The sequence below is a fragment of the Desmodus rotundus genome, chromosome 10 (genome assembly GCF_022682495.2).
Source record: "Desmodus rotundus isolate HL8 chromosome 10, HLdesRot8A.1, whole genome shotgun sequence".
Classification (NCBI taxonomy): domain Eukaryota; kingdom Metazoa; phylum Chordata; class Mammalia; order Chiroptera; family Phyllostomidae; genus Desmodus; species Desmodus rotundus.
This window is the reverse complement of record NC_071396.1, coordinates 52023610-52042259: the sequence shown is the minus strand read 5'-3', so window position 1 is coordinate 52042259 and position 18650 is coordinate 52023610. Positions and strand designations below refer to the sequence as shown.

Here is an 18650-nt window from a genome sequence, read left to right as displayed (position 1 = left end):
TGGGATTTTATTACTCAAGTATCTATTTAAATGAAAGTTTCACAGTAGTAAATGTCTGTTACAACACAAGATAAAACCAGTAAAAATGACATGAAGCAAAAAATCATTCCTAAGGAAATTGGAATTTGTTTCACCCATTTTACAATGTCAAATAAAACGACGTTATGATGCATCATCTACTCCTTGATAGTTAGTTTTGTGAGAAAAATTACAGAAATGTATATACACTAGCTCTGTGTCTGCACTACGTTCCAGTTATCAAAATCTCTTCTATAATCCTCCACGGAACTGACCACTTATAGATGAAAGGCATTATAATTTGTAACATCATGAGGCCATCTTAAACCATAACCACAGACCTATTGCCTCTTTGTAAATATCTGAGAGAGGCCACAAAGTATTTAGGATTTTTAAATATTTACTCTTAAATATCAATAGAAAAGTGAACCTAATTTATGTTGTTAAGTTTGAATTTTCATTTCCATTTCTTAAGAATTTTTTTCTGTCTCTTCTTGTGGAGGATTATTTTACTCAGGATGATACCATGAACTGCATTCTAGTTAAGTAATAAACAATATAAAATAATACATATTTAAACTAGCAAACGTGGTATGTTTACAGAGAACAAAATAGAAATATCAAGTCCTGGAACACTATAAGGTTCTTCTTCCACAACGGCGCCATCATCATCAACAACAACAACAAAAATTGCTCAAGAAATCAATAAATTGCCAATGTGATCACTTTTATTTTGTCATAAAGTCTCAAAAAATGCCTATATAACAAAAACAAACAAAAAAATTACCCAAGCACTGAATCTCATAAGGTAGCATTTTATTTAACCTTTATGATGGAATTCTTCAAGGAGAATAGTGTGATAATATCTTTTTAAATAAAACCCAATATGCCTTTCACCCAGACTCAACAGCATTTTACATTTTTGCTTTATCTATGATTTAATGAAAGGTCTAGAAGTAAATTATATACATTGCGGGATTCACTCTTAAAACATTAGTTTGCAACTCCAAATAATCAACAACATCGTCTTGCATAACACCATTACCATAACAACAATTAGTAATAACTTCATTAACATACCATTTAACTTTTAAAAATTGATTTGAAAGAGAGAGAAACACTCAGTTGTTGTTCCACTTACTTCTACATTCATTGGTTGGTTCCTGTATGTGCCCTGACTGGGATCCCGCCCTCAGCTTTGACGTGTCAGTACAAGTCTCTAACCAACTGAGTGATCTGGCCAAGGCTGATATGCCTTTTTTGACAAAATAAAATTCTTTTGAAAGATTCTATTTATTTTTAGAGAGTGGGGAAGGGAGAGAGAAAAAGAGGGAAAGAAACATCAGTGTGTGATTACCTCTCCTGCACCCCCAACTCGAGACCTGGCTGGCAACCCAGACATGTGCCCTGCCTGGGAATGGAACCAGCAACTCTCTGATTCACACCCCGGCACTCAGTCCACTGCACCACACCAGCCAGGGCAAATTTTTTAAAAACCAGAAAACACACAAACTGTTTCTATTTCATTATAGCCACTAATAATGATTCTTAAAGGAACTGCAAGAGCGTGAGAAATAATCAATGCAACGACTGTACAACCGAAATTCTCTACAACTTGGCAAGGTATTTCCAGTTAGCCAAGAATAATGAAAGATTAAATGTTCAAATTTTTTAATGGACGTTGAATCCGGAGCTATTCCTAAAGTTCTCGTTTTCCTCGATGTTCCTACCACTGTCATGGACTGGAAGACTGGGAATGATCGGCTTCAGAAATTTAAATTCATCTGTCCCCAAACCTCCCATCAGACACACCTCGTACTGGTAGCTCTGGGACAGGGTCCCCGTGCCGCTGACGTCCACCAGGTGGCCCGGAAAGTGGGCCTCAGGCACCGAGCAGCCACCCACCAAGCCCGCCCTGCTCCTCCTGCACAGCCGCACCGCGATGAACGCCAGCACCGAGAACAGGAACAGCGACGACACCGACGCCAACGCCACCACCAGGTAGACCGTGAGCGGGTCGGCCCGCGCCGGCTCGGCCGCCGCCTCGGGCAGCGGCAGGTAGGGCTGCGAGAAGCCGTCCACCAGCAGCACGTGCAGCGTGACGCTGGCCGACAGCGGCGGCTCGCCATTGTCCTTGACCAGCAGCAGCAGCCTGTGCTTGGCCGCGTCGCGCTCGCTCAGCAGCCGCGCCGTGCGCACCTCGCCGTTGTGCGCCCACACGCCGAACAGCCCGGGCTCCGTGGCCTTGAGCAGCTGGAACGACAGCCAGGCGTTCTGGCCCGAGTCGCCGTCCACCGCCACCACCTTGCTCACCAGGTAGCCGGGCTCGGCCGCCCTGGGCACCAGCTCGGTGCAGGGCGCGGAGCCGTTCTGCAGCGGGTACAGCACGAAGGGCGAGTTGTCGTTGGCGTCCAGCACCTGCACGCGCACCCGCGCCTGGCTGCTCAGCGCCGGGGACCCGCGGTCGGTGGCGCCCACCAGGAACTCGAACGCCTGCAGGGCCTCGTAGTCCAGCGCCCTCAGGGCGAACAGCTGCCCGTTGTCGGCGTTGATGGACACCAGCGAGTCCAGGGGCAGGCCGGGGTCCCGGGGCGGCAGCAGCGAGTAGGTGACCTGGGCGTTGGCGCCCGCGTCCGAGTCCGTGGCGCTGACGCTGCCAATGTGCAGGGCGGGGCTGTTGTTCTCGCGGACGGAGAGGGTGTAGGAGGTTTGGGTGAAGGTCGGGGCGTTGTCGTTGACGTCGGAGACCAGCACGGTGATGTTGTGCTGGGTTTTCAGTGGGGGTGTCCCCAAGTCTGTGACGGTGATGGTGATGTTGTACTCGTCTCTCATCTCTCTGTCCAGAGCTTTTTCAGTAACCAGAGTGAAGAAATTCTTAAGTGTCGGTTTCAGAATAAAAGGGAGATCGTCTTGAATAGAGCAAAACATTCTTCCATTGTCCCCCGAGTCTTGATCTCGAATACTGAAAACAGCAACAAGGGTCTGGGGCGAATTTTCTGGAACTCTGCTTGTAATTGATGACATGGTCACTTCTGGTGCATTATCATTTACATCCATTATTTTTATCAGAAGAGTACATTTTTCTGAAAGACCCCCACCATCTGTTGCCTGAATATTTACAGTATAGGACTGTGTTACTTCAAAATCCAAGCTAGATCTCAAACGAACTTCCCCAGATGTAGAATTGATTTCAAATGTTTTACGAATGTCTTCAGATGCATGGAAAAATATATAAGATATTTTCCCATAGTTTCCTGCATCCAGATCTTTAGCTGAGGTGGTGATTATCCAGGAGCCAATGGCTGTGTCCTCCGGGACCTGCACCTCGTAGAGCCTCTGAGGAAACTCGGGGGCGTTGTCATTGATGTCCAAGACCTCGATGAGAACCGAAGTTGTCCCAGACCTGGGTGGGGACCCACCGTCCAGTGCTATAAGTGTTAATCTGAGCTCAGGCTCCTTTTCATGATCTAACATTTTGTCCAGGACCAGTTCTGGGTATATCTTTCCATCACCACTGTCTTGAACTTTAACGGAGAAATGAGAATTGGAGCTAATTGTGTAGTTTTGCAGACTGTTGCTTCCTATGTCCAAATCTTGGGCACTCTCCATTAGGAATGTGGTTCCGAGAGTGGTACTTTCTGATATTTTCAAAAGTATTTCCTTATCCAAGAATGTAGGGGAGTGATCATTTATATCTTTGATGTGCAGCTCAACCAAAAAAAACTTTAAAGGGTTTTGCAGTAACACCTGAAAATGGAGCACACAGGGCTCCGTGGAGCCGCACAGCTCTTCCCGGTCTAGTCTCTCATCTAGGAGCAAATCCCCAGTCAGCAAATCCAGGTGCAAATGCTTGTCATTGTCATCAGAAACCATCTGGGCCTCCCGCGAGGACAGCTCCTCCACCCCAAGCCCCAGATCCCTTGCCAGACTGGCCACAAAAGAGCCAATTTCTTTTTCCTCTGCCACAGAATAGCGCACCGATTCAGGCCCCGACTCAGACAATCCCAGCAAAACAAAGAAAATCAGGACTTGCCTTTTCCGCAGTGTGAACGCTCCTCTGATCTCCATGGTTCCTTCAAGCAATCTCTTTTGTGGAAAAGTTTAAGTTTAGTCCTAATTTTGGAAGTTAGAGCTCTGATTTATTTAGTAGGTAAGCCCTGGAAGGTGCATAGCCCTCCAGCAGCTCTGAAAGTGAAGCTCCTGAAAACCTCTCTCTTGAAAGAGCTGGACGTTCTGTTCTGAGTAATGGAGCCCGCAGCGTGTTCCTGTGTTCGTCTTGTCCTGCAGCGCCACCATGTGTCTCTATGAGTTCTTTCAGTAAAAACGTTTTTCTCTTTAAAGAAGTAATTCATGAATACATTGGAGTATTTTAAAGCAAATCCCAGACAGCATATTTTTACCTCTAAATATTTCATTAAGTATCTGTAATAGATAAGGACTTTAAAAATATAATTACTATCCTACTATCACAATCAACACAGTTAGCAATAATTCCTTGATATAATTTATACTCACACTGTGTTTGGTTTTCCCAGTTTCCTCCAAGAATTTTTTTAAAATTGTTGATTTGTTTGAATTGGGATCCATAAAAGGTCTTTAAAGTGATTTTAATGATCACTGTTTGGAATGCCTGACAAGAAGAATCCATACAAATGTCTTGAACCGAATAAATGATATTTTATTCAGGCCATTTCTTGACTAACTGCAAAAATATTCTCCCCTCAACTCTTTTATAGTTAGTAACATCATTATTTTCACTTGTATATTTTTAGAAATATACATGTAGAGACATGGCATATAAGATAGAGCTAATCCTTGTCTTTATGGAGCTCACACGCTATAAAATTCGGTGGTAGGTAATTAAAATATGTCACAACATATGCATAAATAAAGAGTAGCACAGAAATACCTAGAAGGAGCATCTTCAAACTAGGAGACAGCATAGCATGGTGATTATGAACATAGATTTTAAAACCAAAATGTCTATATTAGGGTTCTAGCCTGCCATTCACTATCTGCAGTCTTGGGCAAGTTATGTGCCTCTATTTCCTAACCTGTAAATTGGGGTAATAATAGTATTTAGCTCCTAGTATTATTATCATCTGGCATGGTAAGAAGCTATAACACTTTTTATCTCTTTAAGTTAGTGGTCCGCCTTCATTTCCCCCGCTAAGTACAGTAAAGACAGCAAGTAATCTTAATGCTTGACGGATTTATTAATATTATATGAGTTTTTGTAGCAGCTTTCACTTAGGGAGGGAAGACTTGTTCCTAGTTCCAATTTTGAAAATGGAAAATTAGAATTTAATTAGGATGCTTGTAGAGACTTAGTTACCCTCAATTTTTCTTGAGTTCAAAGACTAATTAATCAGCCCACACAGTTCAAAAGAACTGGTAGTGAAATCTTGGCTTTCAAGAAGTTTAAACATCAGGTTATTTTTGATTTGTTAGAGCAAGAGATTGTACTTCCTGGCAATATTAACTGATTAATACCCAGCTCCTCTAAAATGTTAAGATAAAGTTTAAAAATATCCTCAAGAGGCTGGTTCTGGCACTACTGCTGGTCTGTGGCACTAGAAGCAATTGAAACAACCATTTTACTCACTGTCACTCGTGTTCTCCTTCCGATACCTCTGTCTCTGTCTCTCACAAGCGCGTGCGCACACACTTCCTTTCCCTCTACACCCGGACTCATTTCGTCCATCTACACTTTCTTCTCACAACATTTAAGTTTTAGATTGTTAAAATAAAATGTATTGAAAAGCCCCACCCCCAAATGAAAGCTTTTTCCTCTGTAATGTAGTCACATCACTAAAGGCAAGAGTGGTTGGTTGGTGCCTGTGCAACATGAAAGAAAGCTTCCTTCTACCATGGTTTGAATTTTCTTAAAAAATTAGAATCTTGCTCTGACCAGTGTGGCTCAGTTGGTTGGGCATTGCCTCACTAAACAGGAGGTCACTGGTTCCATCCATTCCCTATCAGGACACATACCTGGCCGGGGTGCATACAAGAGAGGCAACCAATAGATGCTTCTCTCTCACATCATGTTTCTCTCCCTTTCTTTCTCTCTCCCTTCCCCTCTCTCTCTAAAAAAAATAGAATCTTAAAGGACTATATTTTTATACTTTTCAATGTTCTACATATATTGATGTCCACTGAGAAAAGGGGACATCAGACTTTGGATTGCTACCAATCAGTAGGTCATTAAATCAATTTATGATGACCACATTTGACAATTAAATAGAATGGAATAATACAGGCAATTTTAAGATTGCATCAAAAAGAAAGCTATGCATGATTTTAAAACATTTCTTTATTACATAATATGTACAAAATAATTTTTCTATTGGTTGTATAGTTTTAAATTTGAAAATTAGTACCCTCTGTGTATGTGTGTGTGTGTGTGTACACAGGAGGCAAAATCTATACACAGTAGCACCCAAGTCTACTGTGCTACTCAAAAAATATTATTCAGGTGCCTGTTTTCAACAGGATTGCATTATAGCTTTGTGACATTCATGAGACATCTGGAAAATTATAACTTCATATTCCATGATTCTGGGAGTGGTCACAACATTAATGTGTCTTCACAATCATGTTTTAAGATGAGTAATGAAGAGATACTAAGAAAATTGCCCTCTGGCTCTTTCTAACAGGGTGATTGCATCATGCTTGTATCATAGGACATGATCTTTAGGGTGTATTTTCAATAGTAATACACATTTTATGTTTTATTTAATTTTATTTTTTAGAGAAAGGGACATGGGCGGGGAGAAAGAGAGGGAGAGAAACATCTATTGGCTGCCTTTCACATGACCCGGCCTGGGGACCTGGCCAACAAACGAGGCTCATGCCCTGACCAGAATCTAAAGGTGATCTTTCTTTCCCCGCAGCCAGGCACTCAAACCACTGAGCCATACCCGCCAGGGCACGTGTTAAGATGTAACTAAAATGCAGTGGATTTAATGAAAGAAAATGACATTTCTAAATAGCCTGCATTATTAATCCCCAAGAATAACTGCAAAAAATATGAAGGAAAGCTTGAACACTTAAAATACATTGAAAGTGGTCTGCTTTATTTTACTATAAGTGTAAATATGGGTGAAAGTGCGATTGGAGAGAGTGTCAGGAACAAACAATGTTTTGGTATTGTTATTTAAGGAGGCAAATGAATTACAATCGAGGCCTCCTGGGTTAGAGAATAAATTACCACCACATTACAACCACAGATAACGATAAACGTTCCCTTAAAAGTAAAGGTGGGTAGAACATGCGAAAATATAAAACTAACAACAGCACAATTTAAAACACCCACAGAACGAGTGAATAGCATAGGTATAGAAGTGGCATAAAAACAAAACACATATGGGGTATGAAAGGTAATTATGTTCACTGAATATTCAACCCAAAGCTATTATGGAAGGTAGGACTTCCCTCCATTTCTTTCCCCGGGCACTGGGGCGGGATGTTGGGGAGAATCGGCTTCAGAAATTTAAACTCATCTGTCCCCAAACCTCCCATCAGACACACCTCGTACTGGTAGCTCTGGGACAGGGTCCCGGTGCCACTAACGTCCACCAGGTGGCCCGGAAAGTGGGCCTCAGGCACCGAGCAGCCACCCACCAAGCCCGCCCTGCTCCTCCTGCACAGCCGCACCGCGATGAACGCCAGCACCGAGAACAGGAACAGCGACGACACCGACGCCAACGCCACCACCAGGTAGACCGTGAGCGGGTCGGCCCGCGCCGGCTCGGCCGCCGCCTCGGGCAGCGGCAGGTAGGGCTGCGAGAAGCCGTCCACCAGCAGCACGTGCAGCGTGACGCTGGCCGACAGCGGCGGCTCGCCATTGTCCTTGACCAGCAGCAGCAGCCTGTGCTTGGCCGCGTCGCGCTCGCTCAGCAGCCGCGCCGTGCGCACCTCGCCGTTGTGCGCCCACACGCCGAACAGCCCGGGCTCCGTGGCCTTGAGCAGCTGGAACGACAGCCAGGCGTTCTGGCCCGAGTCGCCGTCCACCGCCACCACCTTGCTCACCAGGTAGCCGGGCTCGGCCGCCCTGGGCACCAGCTCGGTGCAGGGCGCGGAGCCGTTCTGCAGCGGGTACAGCACGAAGGGCGAGTTGTCGTTGGCGTCCAGCACCTGCACGCGCACCCGCGCCTGGCTGCTCAGCGCGGGGGACCCGCGGTCGGTGGCGCCCACCAGGAACTCGAACGCCTGCAGGGCCTCGTAGTCCAGCGCCCTCAGGGCGAACAGCTGCCCGTTGTCGGCGTTGATGGACACCAGCGAGTCCAGGGGCAGGCCGGGGTCCCGGGGCGGCAGCAGCGAGTAGGTGACCTGGGCGTTGGCGCCCGCGTCCGAGTCCGTGGCGCTGACGCTGCCTATGTGCAGGGCGGGGCTGTTGTTCTCGCGGATGGAGAGGGTGTAGGAGGTTTGGGTGAAGGTCGGGGTGTTGTCGTTGACGTCGGAGACCAGCACGGTTATGTTGTGCTGGGTTTTCAGTGGGGGTGTCCCCATGTCTGTGACAGTGATGGTGATGTTGTACTGGGCCCTACTTTCTCTGTCCAGTGTTCCTCCCGTTTCCAATGTATAATAATTCTTTCCTGAAGATTTTAGCGTGAACGGGAGGTCTTCTGGGATAGAACAAAACATCCTCCCATTGTCCCCAGAATCTCTGTCTCGGATACTAAAAACCATAACCACAGTCTCAGGCGAATTTTCCGGGATTGGACTGGTAATTGATGACACAGTGACTTCAGGAGCATTGTCATTTACATCCATCACCTGAATTCTGACTGTTGATTTCCCAAAAAGTCCTCCCCCATCTGTGGCTTGAATAATTATTGAATATGATTCAATTGTTTCAAAATCCAATGATGCCGTTAAACTAATTTCTCCAGACTTTTGATTAATTTCAAATGTCTTGTGAATATCTTCTGAAGCATGAGAAAAAGTATATGATACTTCCCCATTTTTTCCTGAATCTAAATCCTGAGCTGAGACAGTGACAACCTGTGAGCCTAGTAAGCTATTCTCTGGAATCTTCACCTCATAAAATGGCCACTCAAACTCTGGGGTGTTGTCATTACTGTCCAAGACCACCACCCGAACAGAGGCAGTCCCGGACCTGGGTGGAGACCCACCATCCAGGGCAGTGAGGATGAAACTGAGCTCCGAGTGCTCTTCATAATCCAGCAACTTGTCCAGAACTAACTCTGGATATATTCTGTTGTCTGGATTGACTCTCATTTTAATGTGGAAATGAGAGTTGGGGCTGATTGTGTAGCTCTTTAGAGTATTGATTCCTACATCTAAATCCTTCGCACTTTCTAGCAAGAACACGGAGCCGACAGGACTATTCTCTGGGATTTCTAGCAGCATTTCTTTTTCTAAGAAAACAGGAGAGTGGTCATTTACATCCCTGACCTGGAGCTCAATCTGCAAAAATTGCAAGGGGTTTCTCATTAATACCTGGAAATGCAGCACACATGGCTCCGTGGAGCCACAGAGCTCCTCCCGGTCTAGCGCTTCTCTTAAGAGCAAATCCCCAGTGTTTAGGTCCAGCTGCAAATGGTGTTTGTTATCGTTAGAGACCACCCGAGCCCCCCTGGAGAAGAGCTCACCTACTTCCAGTCCCAGGTCCTTTGCCAAATTGCCTACAAGGCTCCCGCTCTGCATTTCTTCTGCCACAGAAAAGCGCCCAGACTCAGATCCCGCCTGAGATATTCCCAGCAAAACAAAAAGGAGGACTTGCCTGATCCACAGAGTCCCTGCCCCTCCGTTCTCCATAGTTCCTTTCCCCAAGGCTTCCTGCAGAATCGCTTCAGCTCCACTTTGTAGTTCTGGCAGACGTGTCTCAGCTGTCCATCGAATTTTTGGAGGCCTAAAGATTTTTAACCTCCTTTGAAAAGCTTCTGGTTTGCCTCTTCACCGCTTGTTCTGTCTTCCCAATGCTTTGTGTGCACTGGGTAAGTGTCCAAAACGTCATCCAGTGTAGTTTTTCCCCCATGTTATCCTGCAGCGCCACCATGCGTTTCCACAGATTTTCAGTGTTTGATGAAAGCTACCTAAATTCCATTCACACGAATGTCCTCCAGAAACAACTGTTACTTTATTCATTGTGTTTAAGTGATTACAAATACATTCTATCTTCCATAATAATTGATTTATACTTTTTGTAGTTTGTGATGCTGTTAATATCTTTTTAAAGCAATGAAATGCCCCCGTCCCCACTCTCCAAACACCTGAAAGTGTTCAGCTGTGGTGAATAACAGAATACAAGATAAAATTCATGGTCCCAGGAGCTTGTAATTTTTCTGAGAAGATTTGAAGCCTGAAACAGGGAGAGTATAAATGACTGTTAAACTGAGCAACGTCCCATCACTACTTAGCCTTCTTTGGATGGTAAGGAAAAGGGAAAGTGCGCATGAGGCATTTCAGAAGTTCCCTCAGAGGACAGGAAAGAGGATTAGCCATGAGATGGGACACGTTATAGTTAGATAGTTGTTGTAGCACAAGAAGACATTTCAGTAGATTTCCTTGATATCAATGATCTGTGAACTGGAAAAAAAATGAAGTAAAATCTATGGGGGATAGAACACACTATGTAAGTCTATAATTTAGTTCTAGTTTCTCATAATGTATAAAAGATTTAAAAGCACACAAACACAAACATGATGGTTTTATCTGAAGCAGAATTACTCCTAAAACTGGTTTCCCTCAGGTTCCCATGATTTACTCTGGCTACAGCTATGATCCTCTGCTTTTGCTTTCAGCCCAGAAAAGAGTGAGAGATGAGAGAGATTTTCTTTACCAACCATAGACCAAAAACTTAGTTTTACTCTGATTAGGACAACTAAGATCATATACCTGCTACTGGAGCAGTCGTTGTTTCAAAAGCTATAGAAGTATATGTGGAGATTTTAGTCTCAGAATCCGAAGAGCTATCTTTGGCTTTTGCTTTGTTTTGATCCTATCTCTGACCCCCTTTGACAAGCCGAAGAACACGGTTGCTGCATGATGGGAGAGATTGTTTGGAATAAACACTAGAAGCTCAGCAATGATGTGCATTATAGGAGGTCTCAGTGCTCCGGAGAAGGACGGAAGAGATCTATCTAACAAGTTGGCATTTTTAGCATATTAAGTACAATTTCCATTCTTAAAAATGGAAGTTAGCTACATGGTTGAAAAGCAATCGCTACAAAAGGGTAGAAACTAAAAAATTGGCAGATTGATTACACACGGTTATTCTCCTGTTTTTTAAATACCCATTAAAATGACAAGAAATTAAAATGGTATAAACTCACAAAAGACTAAGAATGTCAAGTGAGCACATTTATATTTGATGACAAAGAGCAGATGGAAGGTCAGCTGAGTTAGAAGTTCCGAGAAATGTCTAAAGTAAAGATCCCACACTGGAGATATTCACAAGAAACTAGTGAGCTTGTGTCATATAACCTCATTTAAGTTCAAGATATGAAGGAATCAAGTGCATTAGAAGACTGAAGTCAGTTGAGAACTAAAAATTAGTTGTTAGTTGGATGTACATTGTAGGAGAGTTGAATTCACTTATCTTCTCATCCTACATAGGCAGGAAAGAAACTCTTGGCCAGAGAATGGAAAATTTATTCAACGGAGAAATTAAAAGGGGTTATGTCTACTTTTGAAGACCCTAGACACAGCTGAGTGCAAGTGTGAGGCGTGAAAATAAAAATAGAAACAGTAAGTAAAATTGTATCCTGAATGGTGAGATTTCTAGCTCCTTTTCATACAATACGCTCTAATTGTAGGACACAAATATTCGCCTGATTCCATTCCTAACTCTCTCTTACACAGAAGATATTGCAGAATTCTAACCGGGACAATATGATAAAGACTCAGATAAAGACTCACACATACTGATCTTTGAGGCTCTCCCGAGGTAATAGCCCTGTCTGCATGGTTGTATTAGAGTGAAGCCCTGCCATCAACAGGCCTCATAAACCTGCAAAGAGCTGACCGCCAGCACTGTGATGTTTCATCAGTCTCAAATATGAGAAGAGACACAAGGACTACAAAACATTTGAGGAAATGCCTACAACATGACATGAAAAGCCAAAACCACCACAAAAAAGAACAGCAGGAAACAAAGGGATATAATAGAGAAAACAGAAGAAAGGTCTTTAAAATGTCTCACTAATGTCCCTAGAATAGGAAAATCTACTAAGAGTTAATACTTATTGAGGATTTACTTTGTGTTACGCATTGTTTTAAGTGTCATAGATATGTTTACCCATTTAATCTTAACAGTGATTGTATGAAGTATGTAATCTTATTGTAAGATAAAGAATAGATTAAGGCTTAAGTGCCCTTTACTAGCATTATCATCTTGAGTAGGTTCTCAAATTTCCTGTGAGTCTTCCATTTTTAAAATAGGTATAGTAGTTTTTACTGAATAATGCATTTTTGCATAGTGCATTGAAAAAGAATAACTAGATTAATTATAGATGAGAAAATATTATGTTTACAAATCTGTAACAGGATGCTATGAAAAACACTAAGAAAATAAACAAAGAGCTCTGAAAATTATGTGTAAGCCCCTCAAATAAGGATTGTATGACAAAACAATTGTCCAAAAAGTAGAAAAAGAGACAAAGGAAAAATAAGAAAGGGAAAAATAGAGTATTAGAGATTTAACCCAGGAGATCTATTATTTAACTAAAGAGATTCTGGTTAAAGTGAGAATGCAGAAAATTTAAGAGAACAATTATGAAGGAAAGATAATGAGAAGATTTCTCAGAACTGAATGAGTGTCTAAACATTAACAGGGTGCACCCATGTGACCAGGTTAATGAGTAAATAGCTGACATTAAGGTATTTTTGGAAATCAAGGGAAAAGCTTCTAATGCATCCACAGTGAAAAAAGTGGGTTGACATTAAGAGAGATAGAAGCCAGAATGGAAACAAAAGAACAGGAATTCTATGTAAGATCAGTAGAAGCAATACTGCTTTCAAAATCTGAAGGAAAATTATTTTCAAACTAAAATTTTATACCCAGTCAAACTATCAATCACATGGAAAGAAAACAACAATACGTTCAGAAGGCAAGGTCTCTGCACCCATTTTTATAAAGCTATTGAGAGATGTGTGCCAGCTGAATAAGGAAGTGAACTAAGAAAGAAGAATCTACTGGATTTTGTAAAAGGAGATCAATACAGAAAAGTAATGAAAGCAAAAAGACATAGGACGACTGCTCATAGAGCAGCCAGTGTAAATGCAATAGGGATATGGAGGGATCTGGGTGAAAGATCTCAAGGAAATACATATAATTAATAATAGTTGGTATACTTGACTATTTAAGGAGAAAGATTAATATTCAAGTGAGAAATGTGAAAATGTAACAGCAGAAGTAGAAAATTATGCATGTAAACGCAACAGTTATCAGCTCTAGAAAAAAAGTTTTTTGAGAAAGTAAGTGTAATCATGCTATACCCACATGAATTTTGAAATACTCTTACCTGTATAAACAAAAATGACTACTTTAACTAAAAATCCCCTCTGACAACTCTACTGGGAGAACAGGAGAAAGGAAATGTGCAATGTTTGTATGTGTGGGTGTTAGTTGGAAAGTGAAAGAGTTAAAATTTTTGTCATACAAAGAGACGATTAAAGTACTTATAAAGCTGAATGTCAAGATAGGGCAATAGAAATGTATTACTTGGAAATGTTGGGATCAATTCTAGAGAAACCACACATAGAAGGTGTCTGGAGGCAAAAAAATCTATTGTATTTCTTTGTGATTTTAGTACACCTTGATTTTAAAATTCAACAGTAATTAAATACATTTACAAAACAAGTGAAAAGGAGATAGCTTTCCATTGGTCCACCAATAGTCTCACATTCAAACTCCCAAAATGATTCATTTATAATCATTTTCATGCAGGTTATTACACTTTGTTTTAATTATAAGACATGTTCTGTTTCACATATCAGTAAAAGTGAACATTAGAAAATACTGAGTAAAAGTACTATATGTAAAGGAAATAATAATAATATAAACAAGTATGTTATTGAGGCCCAATATCACTCACAAAATGATGTTTTATTTTATCATGATCAGAAAAATAGAGAAATATATATTTTTAAATGCTATGATTTAAAACTAGATGACATGGATTTCTAACATGATTAACATGATGTTGCAATGAGGTCAGAAGTGCATGTATGACTTCTTACATGGAGGAAGTACAATAGAGGGGTGGATGGAATAATGAGATACAGACTGTGAAATATACTACCAGAAAAATCAAACCCTCTAGAATGAAAAAAATAACTAAATCCTTGAACATTTTGAAAGAATTAAACCTTAAAACGATTATTCAGAAATGGGTACTAATTGAGCTAAATGTCGATTAATGCAAAAATTATGAAATAACAGGGCAAAAACATAGATATATAGTACTTTAAAATTAGGCATAATAATTTAGTATGGAGTTTTAAAAGTAAACTAATATTTACATGGTTGTAAAACACTTCAAAAGTACATGAAAATAGAAAAAGAATTTTTACTGAAAATTAAATCCAAAGCTATTTCGAAAGGCAGGGGTTTCTTCACTATTTCCCTCAAAGCCCTGCTCCTGAATGTTGGGGAGAATCGGCTTCAAAAACTTGAACTCGCTGGTCCCCGAGCCTCCAGTCAGACACACCTCATACTGGTAGCTCTGGGACAGGGTCCCGGTGCCACTAACGTCCACCAGGTGGCCCGGAAAGTGGGCCTCAGGCACCGAGCAGCCACCCACCAAGCCCGCCCTGCTCCTCCTGCACAGCCGCACCGCGATGAACGCCAGCACCGAGAACAGGAACAGCGACGACACCGACGCCAACGCCACCACCAGGTAGACCGTGAGCGGGTCGGCCCGCGCCGGCTCGGCCGCCGCCTCGGGCAGCGGCAGGTAGGGCTGCGAGAAGCCGTCCACCAGCAGCACGTGCAGCGTGACGCTGGCCGACAGCGGCGGCTCGCCATTGTCCTTGACCAGCAGCAGCAGCCTGTGCTTGGCCGCGTCGCGCTCGCTCAGCAGCCGCGCCGTGCGCACCTCGCCGTTGTGCGCCCACACGCCGAACAGCCCGGGCTCCGTGGCCTTGAGCAGCTGGAACGACAGCCAGGCGTTCTGGCCCGAGTCGCCGTCCACCGCCACCACCTTGCTCACCAGGTAGCCGGGCTCGGCCGCCCTGGGCACCAGCTCGGTGCAGGGCGCGGAGCCGTTCTGCAGCGGGTACAGCACGAAGGGCGAGTTGTCGTTGGCGTCCAGCACCTGCACGCGCACCCGCGCCTGGCTGCTCAGCGCGGGGGACCCGCGGTCGGTGGCGCCCACCAGGAACTCGAACGCCTGCAGGGCCTCGTAGTCCAGCGCCCTCAGGGCGAACAGCTGCCCGTTGTCGGCGTTGATGGACACCAGCGAGTCCAGGGGCAGGCCGGGGTCCCGGGGCGGCAGCAGCGAGTAGGTGACCTGGGCGTTGGCGCCCGCGTCCGAGTCCGTGGCGCTGACGCTGCCAATGTGCAGGGCGGGGCTGTTGTTCTCGGGGACGAAGAGGGTGTAGGAGGTTTGGGTGAAGGTCGGGGCGTTGTCGTTGACGTCGGAGACCAGCACGGTGATGTTGTGCTGGGTTTTCAGTGGGGGTGTTCCCAAGTCTGTGACGGTGATGGTGATGTTGTACTCGGCCTGCCGCTCTCTGTCCAGCGCTCCTTCTGTCATTAGAATGTAAAAATTCTCCACAGAGGGTCTCAGAAGGAATGGCAGATTATCTTGAATATAGCAAATCATTTTTCCATTTTCTCCAGAATCTCTGTCTTTAATCCTGAAAACAGCCAGTATCGTCTCAGGAGAGTTCTCAGGAACGTGGTTGGAAAGTGATGACAGGATCAGTTCAGGGGGGTTGTCATTGGTGTCTAGAACCTCAACCAAAACCAAGCATCTTGCAAAGAGGCCCCCGCCATCGATTGCCTGGATGTTGATTTTGTACGACTTTACTAGCTCGTAATCAAGCAACGCTCTGAGAATGATTTCCCCGGAAAAAGGATTGATTTGAAAGGTTGTTCGAATATCTTCAGAAGCATCAAAAAGTGAGTAGGATATGTCTGCATAAACTCCAGAGTCTACATCTCCTGCAGAGACTTTAGCAATAATGGACCCTACCGGGCTGTTCTCTGGAACCTGGGTGTGGTACATTGCCTGAGAAAACTGAGGGGCATTGTCGTTCACATCCAGGATCACAATGCGTACAGTGGAGGTCCCAGACCTGGGTGGAGACCCGCCATCAAGTGCAGTGAGTGTTAAACTGAGCTCTTGCTGCTTTTCCCTGTCCAGCGCCTTGTCCAACACTAGCTCTGGATACAACATGCCTGCATCACTGTCATTAATTTTAATATGGAAAAAAGAGTTGGCGTTGATGGTATAGTTCTGGATACCGTTAAGTCCTCCATCTGAATCCTGTGCTCTTTCTAGTCGAAATGTTGTTCCTTCAGCTGTATTTTCTATGATTTTTAAGACTGTTTCTTTGTCCTGAAACACTGGTGAATGATCATTTATGTCCCTGACCCTCAGCTCAGCCCGATAAATCTGAAAGGGGTTATCCATTAAAATTTGGAAAAACATTATGCAGGGCTCTGTGGAGCCACACAGCTTCTCCCGGTCCAGTTTCTCATTTGTGAGCAAATCCCCAGTATGCGAATCCAGGAGCAAGTGTTGTTTGTTATCATCAAAGACCACCCGGGCTCCCCTTGCAACCAGCTCCCGGTCCCCTAGTCCCAGATCTGTTGCCAGATTGACCACAAAGGACCCTCTCTCTGTTTCCTCTGTCACCGAATATCGTCCAAACCCAGATCCTGCCAAGGATACTCTCCAAAACAGAAAGATAAACAGGACTTGCCTTTGTCTTGGGCAGCGCAACCCTCCAGCCTCCATAGCTTCTTCTGAACACGTCTTTCGTCAATATTAGTCACGGTCACGGCTCCCAGCACAAAGAAAGAGCAGTTGCAACCCCAGACCTACCCCCTGTAGAAGCAGGGGTCTGGGGTTTTACTGCAATCTTGAGCAGCTATGGCTTTTCTCTCAGCCGCCTGCCTCTTTCTTCCTTTTTCTGTTAGTGACTTCTGCAGCACTCCCAATTCAATTCTTTATTGTCTCTTTAGCCTGCAGCGCCACCGCCTGGCCTCCAACAGACTCAACAGGCTATACCCAATTTGTATGTGTAGGTATTTATAAATTTCCTCTTTAGTGGCTCATTCACATATTTCGTTTTTCTGTTTGTTGTGTCAAATAAAATGTTGAGATAGAGAACTGTTCATGTTGTGAAGATTTTTTCACTGCTTCATGGGGGGAAGTAAAATATTAGACAGTTGCAAAAAGAAGGTTCCTAGCATTGAACTCTGTGCACCTTGTTGTGCTATATTTAGCTCCGTATTAGGGCTTGCGCCCCTGAAACTAACCCCATGCAATGTCAGGAACAAAAGGGAAAATGGTGGTGACGTCTGAGACCACCAAATAATAGGTTTTCCTTTTCCAAACACATCGTGCATAGGATGACCAAAAACTGACAAAAACTTGTTTCACACCTTCTTCAACAAATTTCTTCAAAACCTATTTACATTGCCTAAATCGAGTCATCACTCTATAACCCAGGAGGAAGCATTCAAGTTGTCCCTAATCTGTGCTTTCATAAAAGTTTGTATAACTTCCCTATATATGTTACTGCTTCTTGTATCATGCCAATCTGTCCCTTCTTAAGTAGGGAAACTATGTTTTCATCATCTTTGGTTGGCAGATCAGACATTCACTAAATGCTAACTGCATTCAGATGAGCATAAAGCAACTCCTGAGTAGGATAAAAACAATTTTTAGTGCCTTTAAATTCTTACGTTCAAAAATTGTATTCTTTCACTTACATATTATTTGTAACTTTTGTTCCCTTTCTTTAAAATGTCTTTGTTTTTCTTACTTAGCTTAGAAATTACTTGCAGAATTAAAGGAGCTGACCTTTATTTTAAAGTCCCTCTTAATTAAAATCTAATGGGATGTAATTTCTCTTCACTAGAGAAATGGAGGTAAAGAGTCGCCCACACTAGCTCTGGCTGATGTGGCTCAGTGGATTGAATGTTGACCTGTGAACCAAAGGGTCACTGGTTCAACCCCTAGTCAGGGCAAATGCTTGGGTTAAGGGCCAGGTCCCCAATTGGGGGCACATGAGAGGCAACCACACATTGATGTTTCTCTCCCTCTTTTTCGCTCCCTTTCCTTCTCTCTAGAAATAAATAAAATCTTTTTAAAAAGAGGATCCACACTAATGCCTATCCTAACAGCACTGAAAATAAGAACAGCATTATAACAGCGGCCTCATGGAGGATTTTATTCGAAGACCTAATATCTAGGAACAAGCTCTATTTTTCCATAGTAAGTAAGAGAAACAGAATAAAATGGGGTATATTATACAAGGAAAGGACTACATACTGCCAAAAACACTCTAATTGTTGAATATAAAAGTCACACTATATAAACCTCTGTTTGATGATTTCTACTGGGTTTTTTTTCAACTGACTGGGACTGCATTGTTACCAACTAAAAACTTAATAAGGGTCTCTGATTTTTGCATAGAGAAAAAAGAAA

The 18650-nt window shown here is 43.4% G+C and overlaps 3 protein-coding genes across 3 annotated transcripts; all 3 read right to left on the bottom strand.

Moving 5' to 3' along the window:
* Positions 1-726: 726 nt before the first annotated feature.
* On the bottom strand, positions 727-4599 carry LOC112318089 (protocadherin beta-14). The gene has a single exon (XM_024575148.4). The coding sequence runs from the start codon at positions 4084-4086 to the stop codon at positions 1690-1692; it is 2397 nt and encodes a 798-aa protein (XP_024430916.2). The 5' UTR covers positions 4087-4599; the 3' UTR covers positions 727-1689.
* Positions 4600-6373: 1774 nt separating this feature from the next.
* Positions 6374-10056, bottom strand: LOC112318085 (protocadherin beta-12-like). Its single transcript, XM_024575142.3, has one exon. The coding sequence runs from the start codon at positions 9799-9801 to the stop codon at positions 7408-7410; it is 2394 nt and encodes a 797-aa protein (XP_024430910.2). The 5' UTR covers positions 9802-10056; the 3' UTR covers positions 6374-7407.
* Positions 10057-13574: 3518 nt separating this feature from the next.
* LOC112318092 (protocadherin beta-10) lies at positions 13575-17856 on the bottom strand. The gene has a single exon (XM_024575151.4). It carries the CDS (start codon positions 16950-16952, stop codon positions 14556-14558), a length of 2397 nt encoding a protein of 798 aa, XP_024430919.2. The 5' UTR covers positions 16953-17856; the 3' UTR covers positions 13575-14555.
* Positions 17857-18650: the final 794 nt, after the last annotated feature.